Source organism: Habropoda laboriosa, unplaced genomic scaffold (assembly GCF_001263275.1).
Source record: "Habropoda laboriosa isolate 0110345459 unplaced genomic scaffold, ASM126327v1 scaffold207, whole genome shotgun sequence".
In the NCBI taxonomy this organism is placed as follows: domain Eukaryota; kingdom Metazoa; phylum Arthropoda; class Insecta; order Hymenoptera; family Apidae; genus Habropoda; species Habropoda laboriosa.
Window position 1 is genome coordinate 837,920 of NW_017100397.1, and position 23,881 is coordinate 861,800.

General features: G+C 35.9%; 3 protein-coding genes across 5 annotated transcripts; all 3 read left to right on the top strand.

Moving 5' to 3' along the window:
* Positions 1-3,319: 3,319 nt before the first annotated feature.
* On the top strand, positions 3,320-6,956 carry LOC108575237. Its single transcript, XM_017937980.1, has 8 exons — positions 3,320-3,340; positions 5,290-5,482; positions 5,573-5,690; positions 5,779-5,889; positions 5,973-6,080; positions 6,160-6,426; positions 6,501-6,774; positions 6,849-6,956. The coding sequence occupies exons 1-8, from the start codon at positions 3,320-3,322 to the stop codon at positions 6,954-6,956; spliced, it is 1,200 nt and encodes a 399-aa protein (XP_017793469.1).
* A 3,168-nt stretch (positions 6,957-10,124) lies between these two features.
* On the top strand, positions 10,125-16,788 carry LOC108575173 (galactosylgalactosylxylosylprotein 3-beta-glucuronosyltransferase P). The gene is given in 4 exon segments (XM_017937899.1): positions 10,125-10,756; positions 14,775-15,383; positions 15,974-16,131; positions 16,390-16,788. Coding segments are annotated over 3 exon segments (1,158 nt in total). The 5' UTR covers positions 10,125-10,756; positions 14,775-14,782.
* A 4,075-nt stretch (positions 16,789-20,863) lies between these two features.
* Positions 20,864-23,575, top strand: LOC108575138 (annexin B11-like). Of its 3 annotated transcripts, XM_017937857.1 has the most exons (9): positions 20,864-21,016; positions 21,260-21,316; positions 21,472-22,056; positions 22,170-22,346; positions 22,412-22,616; positions 22,687-22,839; positions 22,914-23,087; positions 23,162-23,343; positions 23,415-23,575. In XM_017937857.1, the coding sequence occupies exons 2-9, from the start codon at positions 21,299-21,301 to the stop codon at positions 23,463-23,465; spliced, it is 1,545 nt and encodes a 514-aa protein (XP_017793346.1). In that variant the 5' UTR covers positions 20,864-21,016; positions 21,260-21,298; the 3' UTR covers positions 23,466-23,575. The 3 variants fall into 3 exon arrangements, with proteins under 3 accessions (XP_017793346.1, XP_017793347.1, XP_017793348.1); XM_017937858.1 differs by lacking the exon at positions 21,472-22,056; XM_017937859.1 differs by lacking the exon at positions 21,472-22,056 and having other exon boundaries at positions 20,996-21,016; positions 22,183-22,346.
* The last annotated feature ends 306 nt before the right edge of the window (positions 23,576-23,881 follow it).

Sequence of the window (23,881 nt, forward strand, 5' to 3'; positions counted from 1 at the left end):
TCTTTTTATGGTTAAAATGTTTTTGAATTCGGGTAGATTTTTTGGTTTACTTGGGTACACCTGCACGCAAAAATTTCGAAACAAAAAGCGAAAAGATCGATGAGTATGTAAGGTGATATTTTGATTAAATTCTTGTTTCTTCATTTTATATAGTTTTTTATCTTAGTACAATTATCGTACTATATGATTCGTTATATACGAAGAAACGTGTGTTCGCCCGAATTTAAAGATACAATGACGCGTTCGGATCTCGATACTTTTCGAAACATTCCGCGTTTACTTTTAAAAATGTATAGTATTAAATCTTTCGTAGGAACCACATGTTCGCAGGAAATTTTATTTTTATTTTTTCGTTTCGTCTACTGAAACAAGTCATTCGAACGAAAAAAAAGTGACGAATTTTTCTACGAAATAATTTCGAAGACAAAAATTTTGAATGTAAGCAAAAAAAAAAAAAATTAAAAGAAACGCGCTGCGTTAAGGATAGACCAAAAACTTTCGGACGAAAGCAGTATAGTTTGTATTCGATCGTTTTTTAGCGCAGAATTGATTGTAATAAACAGGCGACGAGTTGAATCGATATATCGAGGATAATAGAAAATAAAGAAAAAAATGATATTTGTATATTATTCAAAGCAAGAGTTTAACTCGTCGTGATTAAAGGAAAGGAGTCAGATGAAGAAGAAACGGTATCGTGTGTACCGATATTGCGCGTTACAATTTCGTAAGATAATTAGGAATTTATAATAAGTAAGGGTGTTAGGTTGGCAGGTAAATAATAGTGGTTGAAAAATCTTTAAATCGATATATTAAAGCAAAAAGTAGAAGAAACATGTGGAAAAAAATAATTCTATCAGCGATGAAAGAAAAGAAGGTGATTCAAGCGTGTGTAAATTATAAGATCGATCGATAAGGAAGAATTAGATATATTAACGGAAATTGATAAGCTGCCATCGCCCCCTTCTCCCCTCCCCCTCAACTCGAGTGTTTGCATTGAAAACTAAAAAGAAGCGTAAATTTCGTTCTGTAATTATTTTACCTGTACGATGATTGTAACACTGACACGGGCTGTACATCTTGTGGCTGACCTCACGTATTCTTTAAATTCACGCATAATTATCGACATAATTATAGATACCTATTACGAGTATAGCATTCAAGTAGCAAGTAATAACGATAAAATAATGGAATAAATGTCATCTATCCTACTATGTGTCGAAAATGTTTTTCTGTATCACACCTTCTACCATCTGTCCTGAAGAAGACGCCATTGTGAAGATTCAAAAACATTCGTTGAATCTCATTCACGGGTAAGTTATGCGTTTTTTATACTTTAATTAGTGTTAAGAAATAAATTATTTAAAAAAGAAAATGACTGGAATGAAATGACTAGGTTATGTATTAAAATGATAACATAATGTATATTTGTTGTAATTATTCGATGAATGTGAATTTTCCAAGTACTTCGAATTATATTATCGCATGTTGAGACGAAGTAATTTAATCTTCCTCCAAGGAAGGGCGTAATTAAAATACTTAGCGTTCCATCCTGGTAAACTTATTCGGTTCAATTTCATCCTAATATGAAGGTTAAGTATGTGGGATCACGATAACGTATAATACGGGTTTCCTAGCTTGTTGAAACTTTCTACATCTCATATACTATTGGGTCATTGTTAGTGTTTTTTTTTAAAAGCACATCAAGAACTATCGCCTCTTTACACGAGACAACTACATTACGAATCAATGACCTGTAGCGCTCCAAGCGGTAAACCTGATACATTTTGCTCGCCATTGTCGTAAATACGGGAGTTCAGATTTTTACTTGACATGCACTGCACAGTTCTTTATTATCTCTAGTTTTTTCAATAAGTTATCATAAAGAAAATATTAAGCGTGTAAGTAAATAAGTCAATTATTAATTTATTTAGTTAAAGGTTATATTTAAATAACTTGAACTCAAAACGAGATTCAAAGAAAATAAGCGTTTTATATTTAATCATTTGTTCAAGTATGCTAATTGTGATTGCAATTTTATAATAATGGTAATGTACAAAGGTATAAAGTATAAAAAATACGCTTCGCACGCCAATGTGTAGATCGACAGGTTGCCGTTCCACATTCTTCTTTGTACTCACCGTGGAAGGATGTTCAATGAGTTGATGGCCTTGACCAACTACTATAGCGACGACGTGCACTTCCGGACATGCCCTGATCTCGCCTCGCGAGATCTTTCTTCGATATAAGAGGCCACATAGCTGTTGGAAAATACTGGTTCCATGGAAAATTGTAAAAAATACTTTGAACCATTTGAAAAATACCGTTTTTTAGGATATCAAACGGATAATTCATTTTGAGGTTAAGTAGCGAAATCATAATTTTATAATTGTATTAATAATTCTAATATATTTGTAAATGGCAGAATTTTAAATAAAATAAAATTATTATACATGGTAAAAAAAAAAGTCTGAAATTCTAACATAGATATTAAAATGTTCAATTAAATTATTCAGTTATTTAATTAAAGTGTCAAAAACGTACGTTCTTCCAACCAACATATCATGAGGGAAAACCTGTTTAGCGATTGCATTGTCTCTGGAAAGTGGCAATTATATTGGAATGCTGTGACAGTTATAAACGGTAATCAACAACAATTCATTCGAAAAGGACACTGACTGTTTGTGTCTTCATCTCACTTGATCACTTCCCGCTATCTTCACTTCTATCACGAATATGTCGCGCGTACGCATGCGCAACGGTTCGCGCCGCGCCATGATATAAATATTGCTTGTTCTTTTAACATTTTCAAATTACACCCTTATTTTTCTTTATTCGAATTTTACATTTAATAACAATTTCAATAGCAATCGTTAAATTCTTGAAGTAATTTAAATTGATTTTTCTAACTTGTAGCACTTAACATCTTGAATACTGATTAATTTAAACAATTCAAATGTAACTGTTAGCATTTTTGAATTTCAAAAATTCAAATTTTTTTACTGATTAAAAATTTTTGAAATTAAAATTTTTTAATTTTTATTAGTATTTTTGAGTTGTTAAGAGATGTAGAAAAATTATGAATAAACTGGTGAAATTTTGAGGTATGTTAGGGCATACTTTGACGTGAGTTCGTTCATGCCTTTGGTGGTGATGAATACGGGACCGAAGGCAGGTGGCTCTTTATACCATAGCGCGGGTTCAATGTGTTCAGTTTTGCTATGACCGTCGAGTGGTTACGAGACATTTCCGAGGCAGAACTCCTGTTTTGAGTCCTGTGCATTTTATTTCTGTGTCAAAGAAGAAAAAAAAGGATACTGCAATGGAATTCCGAACATTTATCGTAAGTTAAAATTCTTTTTTTTATTTTGCAAAAATACTTTTTCAAAATAAAATATTAATAGATTATTATATACATTTCTAATTAACAATGTGTATTACTTCTCTTATCGTTGAAAAAATATTTTCATATGTAATGTAAGAAATATATCTTCTACAAAATCGGTCAAATTTTATTAATTTAAACTAGTCATAATTTTATTAAAAAAAGGATGTGTTCAAACTTTGTTTCTTTTTATAGTATTTAACAATATGAAGTGTGGTTACAGTAAGCACCTGAAATACTTTATCGATGTATTTATAGGGAAATGGATGCGAAATATGCACGACTAATCTACATCGTAAATCAAACGTAGCAGGATGAGTTGAATAAATTCATTACGCTAACACCAGCTAATGCTTATTATAGAAATGTCCCGTATACAGTAATAACGGGGAACCGGTATAAAGTAATACCGTTACGCAAATGTATAATAAACGTCACCACGAGAAAAGTAGACTTTTTTCGTTTTTTCGAATGTCATTTTCTACCAACGAAGTGCCAAAAAATTAGTCGAACGCCATTAAAACGATCATTAATCATACTGACGTTTGCCGCACACGTATCTTTAAAATTAATTATGATTTTACTTTGAGATAAAAATGCTTTCATTGCCAGAAGAAACTGTAACGGAATCTTACGATTATTTTTATTTTTCTTTTACAAATACCTCATAAAAACTGCCGCTAAGTGGTACCAACTAAAAAGCATGATCTATGTATTAAACTTCCCTCCAATTCCGGAATTAGAAAGAATATTTCAATTGATAGCCATACAAAGCGTCACCCCAGATTAACTTACCATAAAGGATAAACACTTTTAATCATTGTATTTGTATTGAATGACTGAGAACATCCTTGCTTGCATCGAACAAACTGGAACAGGTAGTAGAAAGAAGAAAGGTTACCGGTTCCCCAGTCAAGATTCAATTATACATCTTTTTCACGCAACATGTAAATATACATCATAATATAACTATAATACACTTTTTCGTTAGCAGAGGGCTCTGCACTCTATAATATAGTCAGAATACTTTTATGTGCACCTAACCCTCGAATTACGCCTTTATTATTCGATATCAAGTTAAAACAATTGTACAATAATCCCGGGAAAAAACGAAGAACGTAAAGAATAGATCAGTGGTAGGCTAATTGGTGAATAAAGGTTTCTCTGGTCTGATAATCACGCAGGACTATTTTTATCTTCGAAATTCCTGAAGGTTAAAGAGCCGAAAGAATGTAACGGCCGACAGACGCGCACGCTTAGTGGGGCAGTCAGCATACAAGACTATAGTCTCGGGTATTAATAGTCCGCGGAGCGTGGACCGAGTACCGTTAAGGCCGAATACGATACACCGCGGTATCTTACTAACGGGGAATGCCTTGTAAGAGCGAAACGCTTAGAGCCAGAGGATCATCCATGGACAAGCTAGTTCAAACGTGCGTTGTTGTTTGTACGTAGTTGATCCCGGCTTCACTACGCAAATAATGCTTTTGCCTTTTGTGGCTAACAACTTATTATATGAACAAAACATCGTAGTAGCGTTTCTTTGCTTTAGGTTAAGATTCTGACAGAAGTCAAACTAACACTTTTTAACTTATACACTCATATGCTTTATATTTTATCTGTATTCTTAATTTACGTGGTTGTAATTAATCGTATAAATCATGAGTCACATTTAATACGTAGATTAAATTGTAATAATAGTATTAACGAAGTTTTATGATTTCAAGACGTTGGTAAATATGTAACTAAGGTGTAAAGATAAATTGGCGGGAATTGTAAGAGTACTTGTTATAAAGGTCTTAATCTTATAAACAATACAATAGGGGAATTATACTAATTAAAAGATATTATAAATAAAGAAGATTAATGTAAAAATAAGGATATATGACGGAAAATTGACTTTTTAGATGATACTTTTATGCATTTCGTGTCACGCAAACGAATACGAAGAAACAAAATCGTTGAAACCAAACGACGTCGATTCGACGACCGAGTCGAACGAACCCCCCGAAGGATATTACGCCTTTGTGAAGTCGCCGAACGCTGAACCACCTAAAGTGAGGCCACCACCGTATATAGACGGCGACAAAGAATGCTATGGTACGCATTTCAAAGTTGTGCTACTTATTTCTTCAATGTCATGCGTCATTGGGGGCGAATCATAATTTTTTCCTCTACATATAATTTCAGACACTGGTAAACAGGGAAAAGGTTACGTGTCCATACACAATATTTGCGGGGATCTCAATAAGGGTTATATCCCGCGAAATCCCATGAATCAATATTTCAATGGATCGTCGTATCCTTTGTAAGTGAACAAAAAATTAAGTGAATTAACAAAATAATTAAAATTATAAATGTTTTATACTTCTATTTCTGTATTTTTTCCTTTTTAGTGCTTTGTTAAAAAATCATACGTTGAAATTTTTGAGCAAAGCGTTGCCCATACTTAAGGCTGACGATTCCTTACCTAAAGTCGCCACCGTCCAATCTTATTCCCAAAATTCGTGAGTGAATATATATAAGTTTAATCGTCTAATTATTGTACATTTTACATTGTACATTATTGTACATTTTTTTTTATTGTCAGTGTTGAAACTGACGAAAAACGAAGCAGAAGCAAACGGTCATCTGATTCAGAAAGCGCATTGGATACCATCAGAAACGGTCGAAAATTTTGTGAGAATGGTGCAGGAGTGTAAGTCACCAGACAGTAAAGATGATATTAAAACACCTTTAAAATCAAACCTTAAATTACATTTTTTGTTGTATCAAAGGGTATGCATGTTGTACAAGGCCATACAAGGGGAACCATTGGCCACCTCAGCAGCTGAGCGTCGAGATGAGCCCTCTACCCCAGAGTACCGTCAACGAACACCACCACAAGAGAAGCCAGAATATACAGGTCCACCCACCCCTTGTCCGGCTAAAGTGGAGTACGCGACACCAGTGTTCGCCAAGAACTATCAAGGAGTTTGGCGCTACGTGGTCCAGATTCCTTACGAAGGCTACTTCACACAAACTATTGAAGTTACCAGATGCATGTAATACACATGAAACGCTCAATTATTACCTCATTAAAATACGATAATTGTTTCTATTTGATAATTTTTTACAGGCAATCAAGGTGTCATTATCTAGACGGTGGCTGTCTTTCATCACCAAGATGGACCAGTTTACTAGTAGCAGAGATTTTCTATCCTGACACGTTCTTGGAAGAGAATCAGAATTCAAGAATCAGTGGTCTCAGAGACACTGCCGGTTCACCACCACCTGTTCACGATTTTCAGAACTATCAACAGTATTTACAGAAGCGTGCTGGGGAGAATGAAGCTCGTAACAGTGGATCTCAACACCATTGTGATGGTGTAGACGAAATGGGTTGTTTCCAGGTAATGACTTAAATCAGAGTATTATGTGTTACATATAATACAATATTCTAATTGTGCATGAGTGTACATTGCAGGTAAGACTATACTACGATTGGTTCCTGGTGCCAGGAAGCTGCAAGTGTTGGCGTCCTGATTATTTTAACCGCTACGTCCGTCGAAGCGGGTCCAATGTTGAATTGTGAGATGGAAGCATCGCTTGTTGAATCGTGTGAACAAGCAAGGGGATGCGTTCGTAATACGCCTGAATCGATAAAGCTCATCAGATTACAAATTTCGTGAAATAGTTTCGCTACCTTGCTCTAAATAATCTGGCCAAACTATATTGTTTATTCGATAATTAAACATGCAAACCTTTTCTGAGTCTATTGAAAGATACAACACAACAGCAAAGATATATTTTAAATAACATTATGAAGATTGTTTTTCAATCATGGTTTGAAATGATCTTTCGATAATGATAAACTCAAAACTGAGAACAGGCGATCATATGGACACGATCGATACTCTAGCTTTAATATGATATTACATTGTATGCATCGCAGCATTGTGCGCCTTAAGACTGAAGAGAGAGAAGCACCATTGTGTCGTGAACGCTGTAAAATGCGCGTCTGATGTGTCGGTATTGATAGCAACGACGCGCGTTGTTACTAAGTTTTTTTTATAATTCAATGTTTTGTATGTAGCTTGGTGTAACATTTTTCTACTCATCGTTACCCCCTTGTTAATATTTCGATGGTATTGATATAAATGGATTAATACGAGGTTAAGTAGAATTTTTATATTACTTATTTCTCAGGGTAGAGTGAATTTCGCATTTCCAATGAATCCAGTCGTTTTACTTTTTAAATGTTAACACAGGAACAACAGAGTCACGTTTAAGTCAACTTAGAACCATACTTTCCATTTTCCACTTACTTATTTCGTAATTTATGTAATACGTTAATACTGTGTATTTACAAGTCGATCGTTAAATATACGTTCACTTTATTTAAATAACATGAATAAATAATTAAGTATTGAGAAACGTTATTTAAATAACTTAAAAAATAAAAGAAATATTTCAAAATCCTCAAATATCTCAATTGATCAGAATAACGATATATTGAAGTGAAAACATAAAATTAAGCAAACCTTCCCTTTCTAATTCCCACCTTAATACAATTTCCGCGTGCGTCATGTTAGATCGAATCGATAATCGCATTCGAATGCGAGCACATTCCTCTGTCGATTATTAAGTAACTCAAAATTCGAAAGTACTCCGTAAATTAATAGAATACTTCGTTTCAGCGTAGGTCATGGTTTGACACTACCGTAAGTCTTTCTCTCACATCTACGTCTATTACATAATGTAATATCTACATTATGTGTCTTGACCACACGAACACGGCCAAAAACCAGTAACTCCGTGTAACGTCGTTTACGGTTCCTCTCAAGATTCGTAGGCAACCGTTTTATAATACTACACACCGTACGTAGCTATTGCTCGGCTGGATCAATACTCTGGCCGCTGAGGAACGAGGAAAGAGATAGCGGAAATCGTGACGGTCAGAGTGAGAGGGAAAACCGCGTGGTGTCTGTCAAGCATGGTTATCGAGCGATTTCACTTGTTATGGGGTCGCGCAGCTGAAAAAGTTGAGAGACAGTTTCTGTGTCGAGTCTACTTTACCATCGAATACAGACAATAATGAATAGCTCCAGCTACGTAAACGGACAGTTTAACCTGACCGAAAAAGCTGCCTTATTAACTGATTAACTGATCCGGCAAGTAAACTTTTCCCCACTCTTGTTCCTCTTCGCTTCCTACAGTTTCTGTTACTGCAGATTATCATTATTATTATGCTATCTATTATTCATTCGAACATGCAGTATATGTGTAACGTTAGAAGCTATAAATAGATAAATTAATATGTAATATAATGTGCATAGGAGGCGTAACCTAACTCAACCTTAACGATTAACTAAGTTTGCAAAAATTGCATTTAGAAATTTAATTTAATGCATTTTATGTTGAGTTTTACTGCTTAATCTTTTACTGTTCTCCTGAAACGTGGACTTAACCCTCTCATTTTGGTCGCCGTCACGGTGAACCGGTGGCGTTTGTTTCAGTCACGTTGCACCGCGCACAACGAAGCATGTTATTCCTATCTAAATAATAGCTTGTAACCAAACTCCGCGTTTATACACCGTGGGCGATGCTGAACTTTTTTTGCTTTACTGAGAGTACTTTTTCGTGATTGCAGTATAAGCTTATTACGATTGCAAATAATGAACTTATCTATTGTTTATTCAGTTTGATGTGACATGCTGACAATGAGTATAGTGCATAATGATTCGGAAATATCAATCGATTCGATAACTCGATTCCATACGAATAGAGTCCTCGATAACGTCAACGTACTATATTTGCTTTATCTACATGAATATTTCAACAAGGTTGTACTTAAAACCATCGACTTCTCGTCACCAAAGTTAATTATACTCAAAATTATACGTGCTGATTCTAAACTACAGGTTCAAACTTAATCAGTTAATAATAGTTATTGAAAAAAATAAAGCAGTCATAACAATTCAATTTTCATACAGCAGGACTAATCTTTTGAGAGATTAGGATATCGATAACTAGTAATAAATATTCTAATTGTCCGTCTTGATACAACTGAACTAGTTAATATGCGTTATTGTTTACACGTTCTACAATTTTAAGATTAACTACATTTTTCTAGTCCCATTCCACTCCTTCTCATATGCTATTGATACATGCAACGCGCTCAAAAATCCGATATTAAAATTGCATTGATTTCCAATTGTTCGATCGAAATAGTTGCCACGGGGATTCCTCGAAGATCGATACAAAAGACCTAGCTCTGCGTCAAACATACATTCTCCCACGTGATTCAGTGCAACGCACATATATATCACGATATACTTGCATATATATGGAGGAGCAGCGACGGCGTCGGCTGCTGCGCCAGCTGAAAACGACATAGTGGGGGTAGTATGCGAACGTAGACGGATCGCACAAGGGGAATGCGACGAAGAGCAGTTCGGTGCCAGCCGACGGAGGAGTGTTGTTTCGTTGTCGTTTCGTCGGCTTTTCCGTCAGGTGTACAGTTTCCGGTTTTAGTTGACTGACCGTGAACGAAACACGTAACGAATGGACACTTAATGAAGGAAACAATTGATGTTGAACGATAAGTCACATCGTTAAGGCACACTAATAACAGTGGTCGACGAAAAAACGATCGTTCGGTTCGCGTACAGACATGTGGCCGACATTTCGCAGCAGCACGAGGCTGCTTGCTAAAAATACGTTTGCCAAACGATCAGAGCGCTGCAAGATTGGTAAAAGTAGAAGTCAGTGGTATTCAAATGTGGACCAGCCTCAGTTCAACGATGTCAGTGACAACGTGCTTCCGTCGTGCGGTTTTTTGGACATGGTCGTGATAGCCTGAAAATTTGTAAAATCAAGCATTAGAAAGTAATCTTTATGATCACATACGTATTTTGAGGTTCCTGTGGTTGTCAGGTTATCTGTCGCGCAGGAAAACCGCCGCGCATTGAGAGTCCGTCACGATTGTTAAATGCATTTACTTTTTGAAACAACTCATTTATTAAACAGACAAAACATAACAGTCAAGTTCAGAGGAACAATTAGTCGTTAAGAATCGTGAAGAAGCTGCAATGTTATTACCGTGTAGTTTATACAGGGGAATAAAGTGTGGTATACGCGTATTTAGCTGAGTGTCGCGACGAGATAACTACAGGCGGAACAAAATCACCAGTGTCAAACTTCAATCGGAATTTATCGTGTTCTGTCGCGATGTCTCCAAACAACGACGATACCTTGACTACCGTTTGATTGTTTCTCGTCGCGTGAAGCACGCGCCAACCGTTGACATGTGCGTCAATCTCTGGCTTGTACGAACATAAGAAGAACGGAACAATTACGGCTCGTCAGCGAAGTATGAACACCGATTATCAGGTGAGTTTTAATTGTCATTAACAAAGGGGCATCTTCAAGTTCGTTGAATCGATATATATGTCGAAAACGGCTTAATCGATCGATAGGTGGAAAGCTGTTTGAACAAATCTACGTTGTTAATCCAATTTATAAAGCAAAAGCGAAAGAGAGAGAAATGTTATAAATTCGTAATAAGTTGATTAATCAAGAAAAGGTTATGATCGTCGAACTCGTTCGATCGTGTGCGATGATAATACGGCCCTCGTGGTTATCGACCAGAAAAGGAGGGAAAACCATGTTAGAAACGATCGAAAGGTCCTTTGAATCTAGATGGAATCTCTCTAGTTAGGAACAAAGAACGTGATTTCGCTTAAAAGTACACGGAAATTCGCCGGTGCCGAGTGGCGCCACTAAATTGAAAGGGTTAACAAAGGGTCGGAGAATTGCAGCTTTCCGTGACCTACATACACGATCAAAGTTGATACTGCGGCAAGTGATGTACGTCTGTCATGGTGCTAAATTAAGTCTAATCGATCCTTTAGCAGACTATTTCGCGATTCCTTGATTTGATTATGTAATGCTGCACGTTCGAATTTCCCTATATTCTTACGAGCTTTAACATGCCGTTATTTTTCTCATTTCTTTTTAATATTATTTCTTAATTGCTTCAATAATCGATTTATTCGTGCAAAGTTAATACGAAGAAGTTATTTTTACGTATCTCTGTTCAAATAACACGGTTTTCACACTAATTAAATGCGAGACTTAATTTTGTAAACGAAACGCCAGGTGGTTGAGTAATAATGCCCAGAACACATATAAAAGATATGTTCGTTTTGAATCGTGTCAGTTTTATAGTGACGCGTGTGGAAGGAACCTTTCTTACGAAATTGTTGAAGGTAAAATCACTTGTTCTTCTCTTCCTCTTTCGAGTATGGTTATCGACTGTGTTATATTTCTGGCGCGAATATTGATCATGTATTTGAAGAAAGAACGGAACTGGTCATGATTGCGAAGAAATCAATTTTTCCGCGAATTGATTGATAAATTTACAAGAACCCTTTGAACAATTTTTGTTCCTGCCTATTGGTAAATTCTACAAACTTAACGAATAATACAGGTTAGTGATAATTTAGTGATTTCTAGTGTCAAAGAAGCAGATATTCGTTCATATTTTATCCTTCGAACGTTTGAATAATTTTTCAACCGATGCATGTTAATATTTACGGAGAACTTGCAATTTACAAAAAAAAAAAGAAGAGGAAGAAAGAAATACTTCCATCGTAGAAATACGATCAGTGCATTATTCGTTTTCACGCCGACAGGTGTTTGAATTTAAATAATTACTTTCTTAATTAATTCATAAATGTGCCATTTCAAGCGGAAAAAAGAGTGTAACGTTTATGAAAAGTATTCTCGTTCCGTAAATTATACCAACCGAGGTAACAAGTCGTAATTTATCCTATGGATGAATATACGCAGAGTTGATCCGTCCAATTCGCGGTTTCCCAGTTGTTCAAGTAAACTGGCGTGTTATCATCGAAAACATCCTTCCACATCGCCGTCAATGGGTAATGGTGACGGGCCAGGACGAAATACGATTACTATACACAACGTGTATAGTATATACGATCATTATTTCTTTTTTTTCTTATTTCTTATTTCTCCTATTTAATAATAATAAAAATAATACCAACAAAACATTTTATAGGTTAACCGTTACTAATACTCTAATGCAGGACCGCTCACGAAGTTGCTCTATGTGCAGTGGTCAGACAAACGGGAGAATGCAGCGATATTGGAACAGTAGACTACACCTACTTGAACAACGATCCTTCTCGGAACCATGCTTCGAAGGTAGCCACGTGCTGAAAAGAATAACCAATGGTATGAAATGCCTCACGAACGTACCAACACGTGGCTACCTACGATCCTACACTCCCACCGCTACCGTTGTTCCCCACTTCATTTACAACTGTCAACATAATTTGCTCCAGCTGCTGCTCTCAGCTTTGCTCGGAGCAAAAAAGAGCAATTTTACTCGCGAAACGGCTGCCCGAGTGGCCCTTAACCGTTAATGTATTCATTCCTAAAAATATATATTTTCTTTTCAATATTTTTTTTCGCTAGAAAAAATGTCAAAAACGAAATGACAATTGAACGAAACTTCGGATTTGATCCTATTCGAAAACAGGAGGAAATATACTGACGTTTGATCAAGAAAGAAAGTTAAATACCAATTAGTAGAAATATACAGGGTGGTATGTGGTCACTAAATTTGTATCACTTTCTAAGTGGTAAAGCGACCGATAGACCACTTTGCGATAAATTTTAAAACGCAATTGCGAGCAATAGCATCATTGATCGGCGGAATTGTTGAAAACAAGCGAATGTTATTTCCGCCGTGCTGATGTTTATCTACAATTAGCCGACACGTGACACACGTTTTTTATCAGCTATTTTTCATTAGGACCCATTCACCTACGTTATATTTGGTAAATGCTTCCGTCATTGTAGATTGTGTAACGTAACAACCGGATTTTCTTGTTTGTACTTACTGTGTCTTATCATTTTACAGAGTATTCGTGAGATATTCGACTTAGTTTGGTCTCTTTAATGACGAACATCTATATAAACATCCTTATCCGTAATTGGAAGGTTTTCAACATTATACAAATTGAATTATTTTCTGGAAATCCTACGTGACTGATGTTCGTTATTTCTGTTTTTACGAAATATCTCAGTGTTTAATTACACCCCCTGATGGAATCTAATTTTTTACTCCGACATATGTACTTTGTCTTGTTCTATGATTGTTCAGACGATCAAAGCTATCAGTTACGTAACATGAATTGCTATGAACCATACGATATTACTCAGAGGTGTTTTCAAATATACCTCAAGGTACTGAATGAGATCGTGCAATTCATCGTCGATCGTTTTTTTTTCATTGAACGATTCAATAAGAACGGTATAGAGGTGACTGATTAAGTAACATTTGCGAAATCATGGCAATTTATTTACATTCCAAGCGAGGTAAATGTGTTGTACCAATGGAACCATAAAATGTCACGTACATTGTGCGTTAAGTTTAATAACGCGAACATTTTTCATGATCCTACCCGTATAAAGGAGCACGCGTATCGCCGGAAGTCGGGTATCTTATCGTTCCCTTTTTATAATGGCATTTGGTACACGAAAACGCATTGTAAACTCCTCGGTTCATTTAGTTGTTAAATTAATCATTTTGGATCATATATATTACATATACGTCTTATTTTCATTAAACATTTCATTATCTTCAATTATTAGAAAGATTAACATTGTTCCGGCGCGCTGACTCGATTTCGAAAATTATATTCGAATTACATACCGGATAATGCCGGTGCTGGTTCGACAGGTTAAGGTCAGCGAAGCTTGTTCGAAGTATATGCTGATAGAATAGGATAACATGTGTTTAAATAAGAATATCTTGGTTGTGTGACGTGTGACTATTTATTTGTAACTGCATGACGATTGAAACGAAACTACCTTAGCCAAAATGCTCGATAAGAATATCTAATAGTGTCTCTCTATTATCGCTTTTATCAATTATAGTTCGTCAGTCGTCATGTGTGTTGGAACGCGAGTCTATTTTTTGATTGGTAACGATAGGTTAAGGGTATATCGTAGATGGGACGACATGTCATAAGAAATACACAAAAAGTTGTGAACTCATTGTCGCTAGTCCGTCCGTTCGGTCTTAATTGAATATTACATTGTCGTTATCACGTCGATCAAGAGGGTTTCTTGCGTACCGATGTGAGTTCGCTACCTTGATCTCACGGTCCAATGTGACTAATGAATTTTACAATGATAATTCGCCAGACCGAGGTTTTCTCACGTTAATTGCCTCGCAACGGAGATCTTTTGAGTAACTTGATGGTACATTTCTCTTCCTCTGCAATTCTCTAGCCTTATATCGCAAGTCTCTGAAGCTAATAGAACATTGTTTTCTGTAAAATCTATTCTATGTATTAAAATGAAACTGTAATTCCAGGTCTTGGTATGATGAGGCCATCCATGAAAATGGGGATGATAGTCTTGATAGGTGTGTTCGTGGTGTTTTACCAGTATCATTTGTCCACTGGCGTGGGATTCGATCAGTTGACTGACTTCAACACTGAAATGGTAAAGCATTAAGAGATCAAATCTTCTTTACCTCTATTCAGCCATGTCGACTTCTTTGAAACGTTCTCTTTCTATTTGTAGATCAAAAGTGTCGTGCGCAGGGTTCAAGAAGCGAATGGGCTAAGTCCAGACACGGCGTCGATGTTGGTGCAGGAGCTGGTGAATCATTTGCACAAGAATATCCTTGAATTGTCCGAGAACAATTCGAAGATCGTGCAACGCTTAGAACCACCAGCTAAAAATGAATTGTCGAGAGAACAGAAGCTATTGATTAAGTTCAACGAAACGCTAGAACCGCTGTATATAATCACACCGACGTATCGCAGACCGGAACAGATTCCAGAACTCACCAGGATGTCGCACACTTTGATGCTGGTGAAGAATGTTCACTGGCTCGTTATCGAGGACGCGACCGTCACCACCAAACAAGTCACAAGGCTTCTGGAGCGAACGGGACTCAAGTTTGAGCATCTTACTGGTAAATCATGGATGATTTCTTGATTCTTGGGACAATTTTTGGCAGAATAGGTAAAATGGTTTCATCGTTAAAATTTTCTTTATTTAGTAGATTTAACACTTGGACTACCGTATTACTCATTAAAATTGAGTAAAGTGTGAAAGTGTTAAATACAAATAATTTTGTAATACGAAAAAAATAAACAAAAATTTCGCGCGCGTGCGTGTGTATTCCAGAGATGAACGCATGTATAAATTCAAACAGGTCACGGGTTCGACACACGTTATACCCCAGCCCATAAAAGGAGCCAATTTTCGAACTCTCGAAAAGCATCAAAACTAAGCCTTTACACGAGTTACGGTGTAAAAATGTTTCGGTGAAAATTAATTTCGTTGATCGATGATCTGTTCTCGGACGGTGGATTAATTGGAACGGCCGCAAAGGTCCCGATGAAAAAGCGTTTTATTGATTTTGCCGGCCGGCTGCCCGCATTTAAATATGTAACCGTGGAGCGCGGTCTCTCCCGAACCGGGCAATCGTGTCAGCCTTTGGCGCGAGCTAATTTATATTGGACGTGTCACACATGCTTTTGTACCTTCCCTTGCTTGCAGCCCCGATGCCCGAGAAGTACAAGCAGAAAAAGGGTGCCAAACCACGAGGCGTGTCTAATAGGAACCGTGGCTTACAGTGGATCAGGGCGAACGCGACAAACGGCGTTTTTTATTTCGCCGACGATGACAATACGTACGATATAGCCCTATTTGATGAGGTATTAAAATAAACACATATAAATTTTTTGCTCTATATTATGATAACTCTGTTCGATCTTTTTGCTTAACCCCTTCGTGACCGAATTATTATTATTTTCTTTTAAGTTGTTATTTATCCTCGCGTCTGTAATGGATACTAAATTGTGATTAATTTTTGTTTGAGTATTCAAGTCAGACATATACGTTCCACTCTGATCACGATCTCTCATTGAATGTCATTAGATTGTTTAAACTCACATAAAGATTATATATTTCAGATACGCAAGACGAAACGCGTCTCCATGTTCCCCGTGGGCCTGTGCACGAAATTTGGTTTAAGTTCACCTATCATTAAGAATGGTAAATTTGTTGGATTTTACGACGGTTGGATTGCCGGTAGAAAGTTCCCAGTCGATATGGCAGGTTTCGCTGTGAGCGTGAAGTTCCTACTCCAGAGGCCAAACGCTACCATGCCATTCAAGGCTGGTTACGAAGAGGACGGTTTTCTGAAAAGTTTGGTGCCGTTTGAGCCAAAGGACATCGAGTTCTTGGCTGATAATTGCACCAGGGTGCTCGCGTGGCACACACAGACGAAGAAGAACGAACCTAGCGCGCCGCTAAACATGAAACTGTACGGTGAAACGAACCTGGTTAAATTGAAACAGCAGATAGTATGATGTTGAAAGTATTTGCTACTGCATTCTCTTCGAGTTCGATTTGATTTTAATCATTCATAAGTATGACAAAACAAAAAGTGATTCAGTGCCTGAAGTATTGTAAAGTACGGTCGGCGTAGTGATTATTTTTTTCTTTCTCGTTTTTATTAGTTCTCAAAAAAGTGCGAGGATGGTTCTATAGCTTGTTTAAAATCATTTGGCGCCTCAAGGTCACATTTCCGTACAATGTTGAAATTGTGAAGATTACTGTGACATTGAGGGATCAATAAATTTGGAATAATGTACAGTCTTTTTCTGAAAGCAAGTTCAAAATAAAATCTAATCTAACTTCTTTGCAAAAGTATGGCTCTGTATAGCATAGCGTTAATAGTTATTTTTTATATTAGGTTTTTAGTTGTTACAATGATTAGTACGTATTGTTGTAGGCCAATGACCAATTAATATGGGATGAATGATTCGGTTGAAAGCGAGGATATTACGCATAAGAAATAAGAAAACTGTAATGGAAAAAGACGTTACTGTTTAGTACCATGTCTTGCATTATCTTCTGTTTCGCTTTGCAAAATAATTATTCTTTGTCTCTGTGTACCCTAAGTCTGATGTATGACCAATAGATATATTTTCTTTTCAAAGAGCCATACAGTAAATAGCGTTTATTGTCTTCGATAGAATAGGATGAATGAAAGTTACCTTTTATACTTATCATTGTATAGGGTGTTCAAAAATTATTTGTGATGGCTTTGGGAGGTGATTCTATCGTGATTCTTCGGATCGGTGGGAGCCTAGATACACAAAGTGCAAACAAACAATATTTATTTCAAAACTACACAATAGAATATTAAAATAAAACTACAAAAATTTTTCAATTTTTGCGTGAGTATTACACATACAGGGCAGCTTATAACTCTGTTTCTATTGAAGATAGAAAAAATTTGTAGAGGAGTGCATCGGTACAGTTGCAAAATGCAATTGCACTTGTTTTTAAAATGGAAGAAGCCTACGAATTTTGACATGAATTGATGCCTCGTGCTATTCTGAATAAAAAAGTATGAAAGTAAAATCATGAAAAACTCGATACTTTTCGAAATATTTAACATTTTTTTAACATTTACAACAAATGCTCAAACGTTCCACCATTACATTCTAAACACTTTCTTATGCGGTTTTTTACATTTTTCATTATATTATTCATTTCTTCAGCACTCACATTTAAATAGCTCCTTTTAATTTGTTGTTTCATGCCATCTATTGCAACAAAATTATTGAAAATATAACATTATTTTTCAAGAGAGCGGTTGAGTTGCGACCCATGATTCTTTTGACACATTTTGTTCTCGCGATGAGTAGAATATGGTGCATGCAAAAATATTTGACCTTGAAAATCATGCTCAAGATCAATTCACAGATCTCCACTGATCGGAAGTTATAGAATTATCTCCAAAAATCACGACAAATAATTTTGGAACATCCTGTACAAAATATTGTTTTAGACTACGTTACCCTTGCAGTGCAATAATTCTATCCTGTATTAGACAACGAACGAGAGTTATTTTTTGCGAGATGGCATTTATTTAAATGTACACGAATTTGAAATTATTTTAATGTTTATGTCAAACATGATTCTGTTAAATACTTATAGTTAGGATCCTTATGTTAGTCATTCCTTTACTCTTAGTCATTTATATTATGTCTTGCTCAGTTTATGATTGTTTATATGTGCGTATTATAATGTATTATGAAATAGCCAGTCATGAATGAACAAAAAAGAACAGAAAAGAAATGAAACATTGGTGCTTAAAGATATTAGACGTGCCGGTTTTTCATGGACTTCGTGAATTTCGTAAAAAATAATAACAATTGTTATATAGTTCGTGCGACAGAAAGGACTTTAGTCGTCGAACGTAAATTCATATCGAATGCATGCGTAGGTAGGAGAAATAAATGAAATATAACGAAACGTTTCAAAAGGTCTCCAATAAGAATATGAAAGAAAATGTCGTTCGTTCAATTCTTAGATGATTAACGATGAAAGTCAAGGTATATTAAACGCAAAGACTAGAAAGCTATTTTAAAACTATAGCAGACCTTTTCAAGCTGTATCTTAATATATGCAACATTGATTACCAAAGTAACGCAAGTGATATAGGATTAAGTCTCTGAGCGACAGAGATTTTTAATTATCGAAAGTCGATCCAAGAGGTTAAATATTTCCGCCCTTGTTGCTCGAGAAGAATAGTTCGAAGGCCATGCGCATTCGATGTATTATCTTCTAGTCAAACAACGTTAAAATACGCATTAAAATGAAAAATGTATTATGACTATGTCGAACACAGAATTGTAAACGTCTTCTTCGTTGAATCAGCAGAACAGACGAAAATGTCTTCTTTTTTTTTTAATTTTCTCAAACACTCGACATTGACAATTTAATCCTTACAAATTAATACCTATAACATACTTATATTATAGCGACAGTTCGTCGACACGTGCACATAATTTTGTGAAAAAAAAAAAAAAAGTTTACGGGCACATTCTGTAAATTATTAAGCGCCGAGTTCGGATCCGTCGTATTCTGCGTTTCGCCCATACTCTAAGCGAAGATATATCGTGAAAGCAATAACTTGTTGTTAGATGACGCTAGCTTTGTGCGAATCACGTTCGTGTGTGCGTTGGTATAAATGACTTTAATGATCATACAAAGTGAACAATACGTTTAATCTTTACCATGGTGAAATAAAATTAAAAAAAAAAATACATCTTTGTACAGCTACACTCTGTCCAAAATAAGAGTAACCTCGCTTCGCGCATGGGACACTTACCACCTACGTTTTTTTCCGTCTTACCCTCTGCTACGCTCTCCGTCTACTGTTCCAGGCGTGACGCTTTCATATACACGGTGATATAATTAATTCTCTATTTACTTTTGTATTGTTCTCTTTTTGGTCTTATTGCTGCTATCGTTAAAAGAATATTTCTTACGACCACATAAAGAATTTGAAGATCTATTCTGATTTTCTTCCATACCGTTTTGTAATTCTTCAAATTTTATTTCTTTTTCTAATCATGCGACACTCTATGCGTTAAAAATTGTTCTTTTGTCGGATTGCTTCCCGCCCATCTTTCAGTAAGTTTGTAGCTGCAATACATAATTTTATCTCTGAAAATCTTTAATATTTTTTCTGGAACGTTCTCTGTATTACAGTAGTTGAGGACAAACGAATAAGCTGAGACCTTTAACTCAAAAATCAAACTTTCTTATTTTTAATTTGTAACGAATGAAATTTTTACCAACATATTTGTCACATTTTTCTGATTAAAATGATACCAAACACGATATAATTTGGAGCATATTTGCTTACTTGATAAATAATAATAAGTAATGAGTAAATACCTAAATATAATCCAAATTATATATATTATCATTTTAATCAGAAATATTTCATAAATACGTTACTACCAGTTTAATTAAAAAAAGGTCAAAATAAAAAAGTTTCACCTTTGAATTAGTGCGAACAGTGGCGAGCGTATAAATAGGTACAAGTACTTTCGAAAGTTTTAAAGAAATTATTTTTAATGCAGACAAACTATTCGTTGAAGAGATATTTTCAATTTCAATATTTTACACTAAATATGAAAATTTCTTAACATTTAATCAATATTCACAAACTACTGCTCAGATATTTTGCGTCACAGAAACCTATACCAAGTTTATGACTGAATACATACACAGCATTATTTACCCTAGCAATTAAGATGATTCTAATAAAATTAGGTACTTTACAATGTCTTTTAAGAATTTAAATGATTTAGATCGTTCCCTAAATATTGATATTTTTATTTTGTCCGGCTAAATGCATCACATCGGTAGGTAGTAGTGGGAACTGCACAGAACAGACGAAAATCGGTCCGAGAGCGAGGTTACTTTTATTTTGAACAGAGTGTAGTTCTGTTTCGAAATGTTTGAGTTCCGTTTAATATTACCGCCATTGTGCTGCACATGCGCACTTCGAACTTAGCAATTTGTCTCGACACACATTTACGTCAGCAAAACGTGACGTCAGCAACCGGTAAACGACTATTCTTTATCGTTTCCTACTGCAGCTTCCGCCGAAAGAAGGTTTCACTTAAACTTGGATTCGTGACATCTGCTTTTACTTGAAGTGTAGTTACGCACACATTTTGGAAGTAAAATCTACCAATATCTATAGAACACGGTTCCGTGAAAGCTTAGGTAAGCTCTAAAATTTGATCGACGATGTGAATAGAGTTTGGTATAAAGCTTAGACCAACACAATTGTTTGTCATTGTTTCATAACTAATGCGCAAATATACAATTTACTCTGTTATCTTTTGTTGGGCGTCTCCAATCATATTGTTTTCTTTTTCACATCGTTTTTTATTATTACACTCGTCAAAGTGCCAACGAAACACCCTTTTCTTTTACTTAATTAGAATAAACATTCGTTAATTACAGATTTTTGCGCTCAGTGATTTTTTCAACGAAACGAACACAATGAGTTACGGTTATCAAGTGAGTACAATTATTTTTTCTAAATATTGTTTTTTTTTTTGTCGTTGTTTGATTCATATCTTTATGATGTAATAAAGTAGAGAGATTTGTTAATTAGAAGGTGTGCAAAAAAAGTGTGATTCTATTGTTTTTAATTTTGCACCTGGGTATCAAAGGGACCACCAGTCGTTCAGTTTCCGGGACATGCACCACCACCAACATCGTTTGGGGCTCCACCTGGTACACCTTCTGCCCCTGGTGCTGCCTCTGCCCCCAGTGCTTCACCTTATCCTCAAAGTGGCAACTTAGGTTTTACAAATGCTCCAGCAGTATCTTTTGGAATGCCACAGCCTTATTCTCTTTACCCTTCAACACCTTATCCAATGCAACCCAGCCATCCTATGCCTGGCCAGTGTCCTCCTCCAGCACCAGGAGCTTCTCCTCAACCTATGGTACAATCTACTTCCTCCTATCCACCTCAGCTAACACAGCAATTGTATTCTGGTCAACATTCTGCATATCCACAACAGCAAAATTTTGATTTGTACCCAAATCTTCAGACTGCACCAGATGAAAAAGAATGTTTTAATAGACCTTCTCCTTACACCTCCACTTCTAATACTTACTCAAATAATTCAGGCCCCTTTCAAGGTGAAAGCTATTCTGGGGGGCAGGGTGCAAGATTTTATTCTCCACATGGAGGTACTCCTTATCAACCTCACCCAGCCCCAGCCCCCCGGAGAAATCAGTTTGCGCCTAAGGTGAGATAAAAGAAAGATGTGTAAAAAGCTGCATTGTACAAAACACCTGCTATGCCTAAATAGTTGCTCGTTTATTAAAAATATACATGAATGATTGTTTGTTTGTAATATAGTTGTCCCCAACAGTTGTACCATATGGAGAGTTTGATGCCAGAGCAGATGCCGAAGTTTTAAGGAAGGCAATGAAAGGTTTTGGTACAGATGAGAAGGCTATCATTAATGTGCTTGCCAACCGTAGCAATCTACAACGCCAAGAAATTGCCGTTCAATTTAAAACATTATATGGAAAGGTAAATAAAAGTTTAAGTTCAATGAAAAGTACAGAAAAAGATTGATTGAAGTTTCTTTTGCGCAGGATTTGATAAAAGATTTGAAGTCCGAAACTTCGGGCAACTTCGAAAAATTAGTTCTTGCTATGATGATGCCATTACCACAGTTTTATGCCAAAGAATTGCATGACGCAATGTCCGGTATCGGTACCGACGAATGCGTCCTTATCGAAGTTCTGTGCACCATGTCTAATCACGAGATTCGTATAATTAAACAGGCTTACGAAGCAAGTACGTTCCTCTTACGTTAATGATTTATGATGTGTATTATCATTTTATTGGGAATTCCAACTTTATTTAGTATATGGAAGATCATTGGAGGATGACTTGAGAAATGACACATCGGGAAACTTCAAACGGTTAATGGTATCGTTATGTTGTGCCAACAGAGATGAGTCATTCGACGTAGATCCGGCAGCTGCGATAGAGGATGCTAAAGAACTTCTTAGAGCCGGTACGTAGTTTCCTATGTAAAACAATTATGACATCATTCAAATATACTAGATAATTATTTTCAATTTTTTTTAGGTGAACTCCGTTTTGGAACTGATGAATCAACGTTCAACGCAATTCTCGTTCAAAGAAACGTGCCACAATTGAGACAGATATTCCAAGAATACGAGAATATAACCGGGCACGCTATTGAGATTGCTATCGAGAACGAGTTCTCGGGTGATATTAAGAAAGGCCTTCTGGCAATTGGTATGTATGGTAATTAGTACATGACAATTTAAAATTAATAATAATATATTAACATTAAACAAATTCTATAACAGTGAAGTGCGTGATAAATAGACCCGGTTTCTTCGCTGAACAATTATACAAGAGCATGAAGGGTCTTGGCACAGACGACGATCGTTTGATTAGACTGGTTGTTACTCGTTGCGAGGTGGATATGGGGGAGATCAAAGAAGTATTCAGAGAGCATTATAATGAATCATTGGAAGACTTTATATCCGTTAGTATATTCAGTAGAAAAATATCTTTGTTTATAAATAGACGTATCTACTGCTTGAGTTAATTTTACAGGGTGATTGTTCCGGCCACTACAAAAAGTGTCTTTTGGCTCTTGTTTCTTAGAGCTGCATAAAGAGCATATGATTCATTGTGCCTCATCGCATTTAACGGCCAATTTTACTATTTGTAATAATGTTTGTATGTCTATTTATTATATATTTATTCGTCGCTTTACACGCTTTGAGTGATCTATAACTCATATTAAAATACAATATTTTTGAAAAAGCTTATAAGAATCTTCATACAACGGTGTTTGCAAAATATCTGAGACTGTTTTCTTCTGAATCTCAAATTTTCCTGTTTGTTATTAAATATTTAAGTACTACAGAAAATATTCTGTGAATGTTCGCCTAATGTGGAAAAGCGTGAAAGTAATTGACGAATTATAAATGACAACATAAAAAACTTCCTCCAAATCATAGTATTGTTATATATTTCCATTTTATAAATGCTCTACGCATACACTGCTACGTTACATT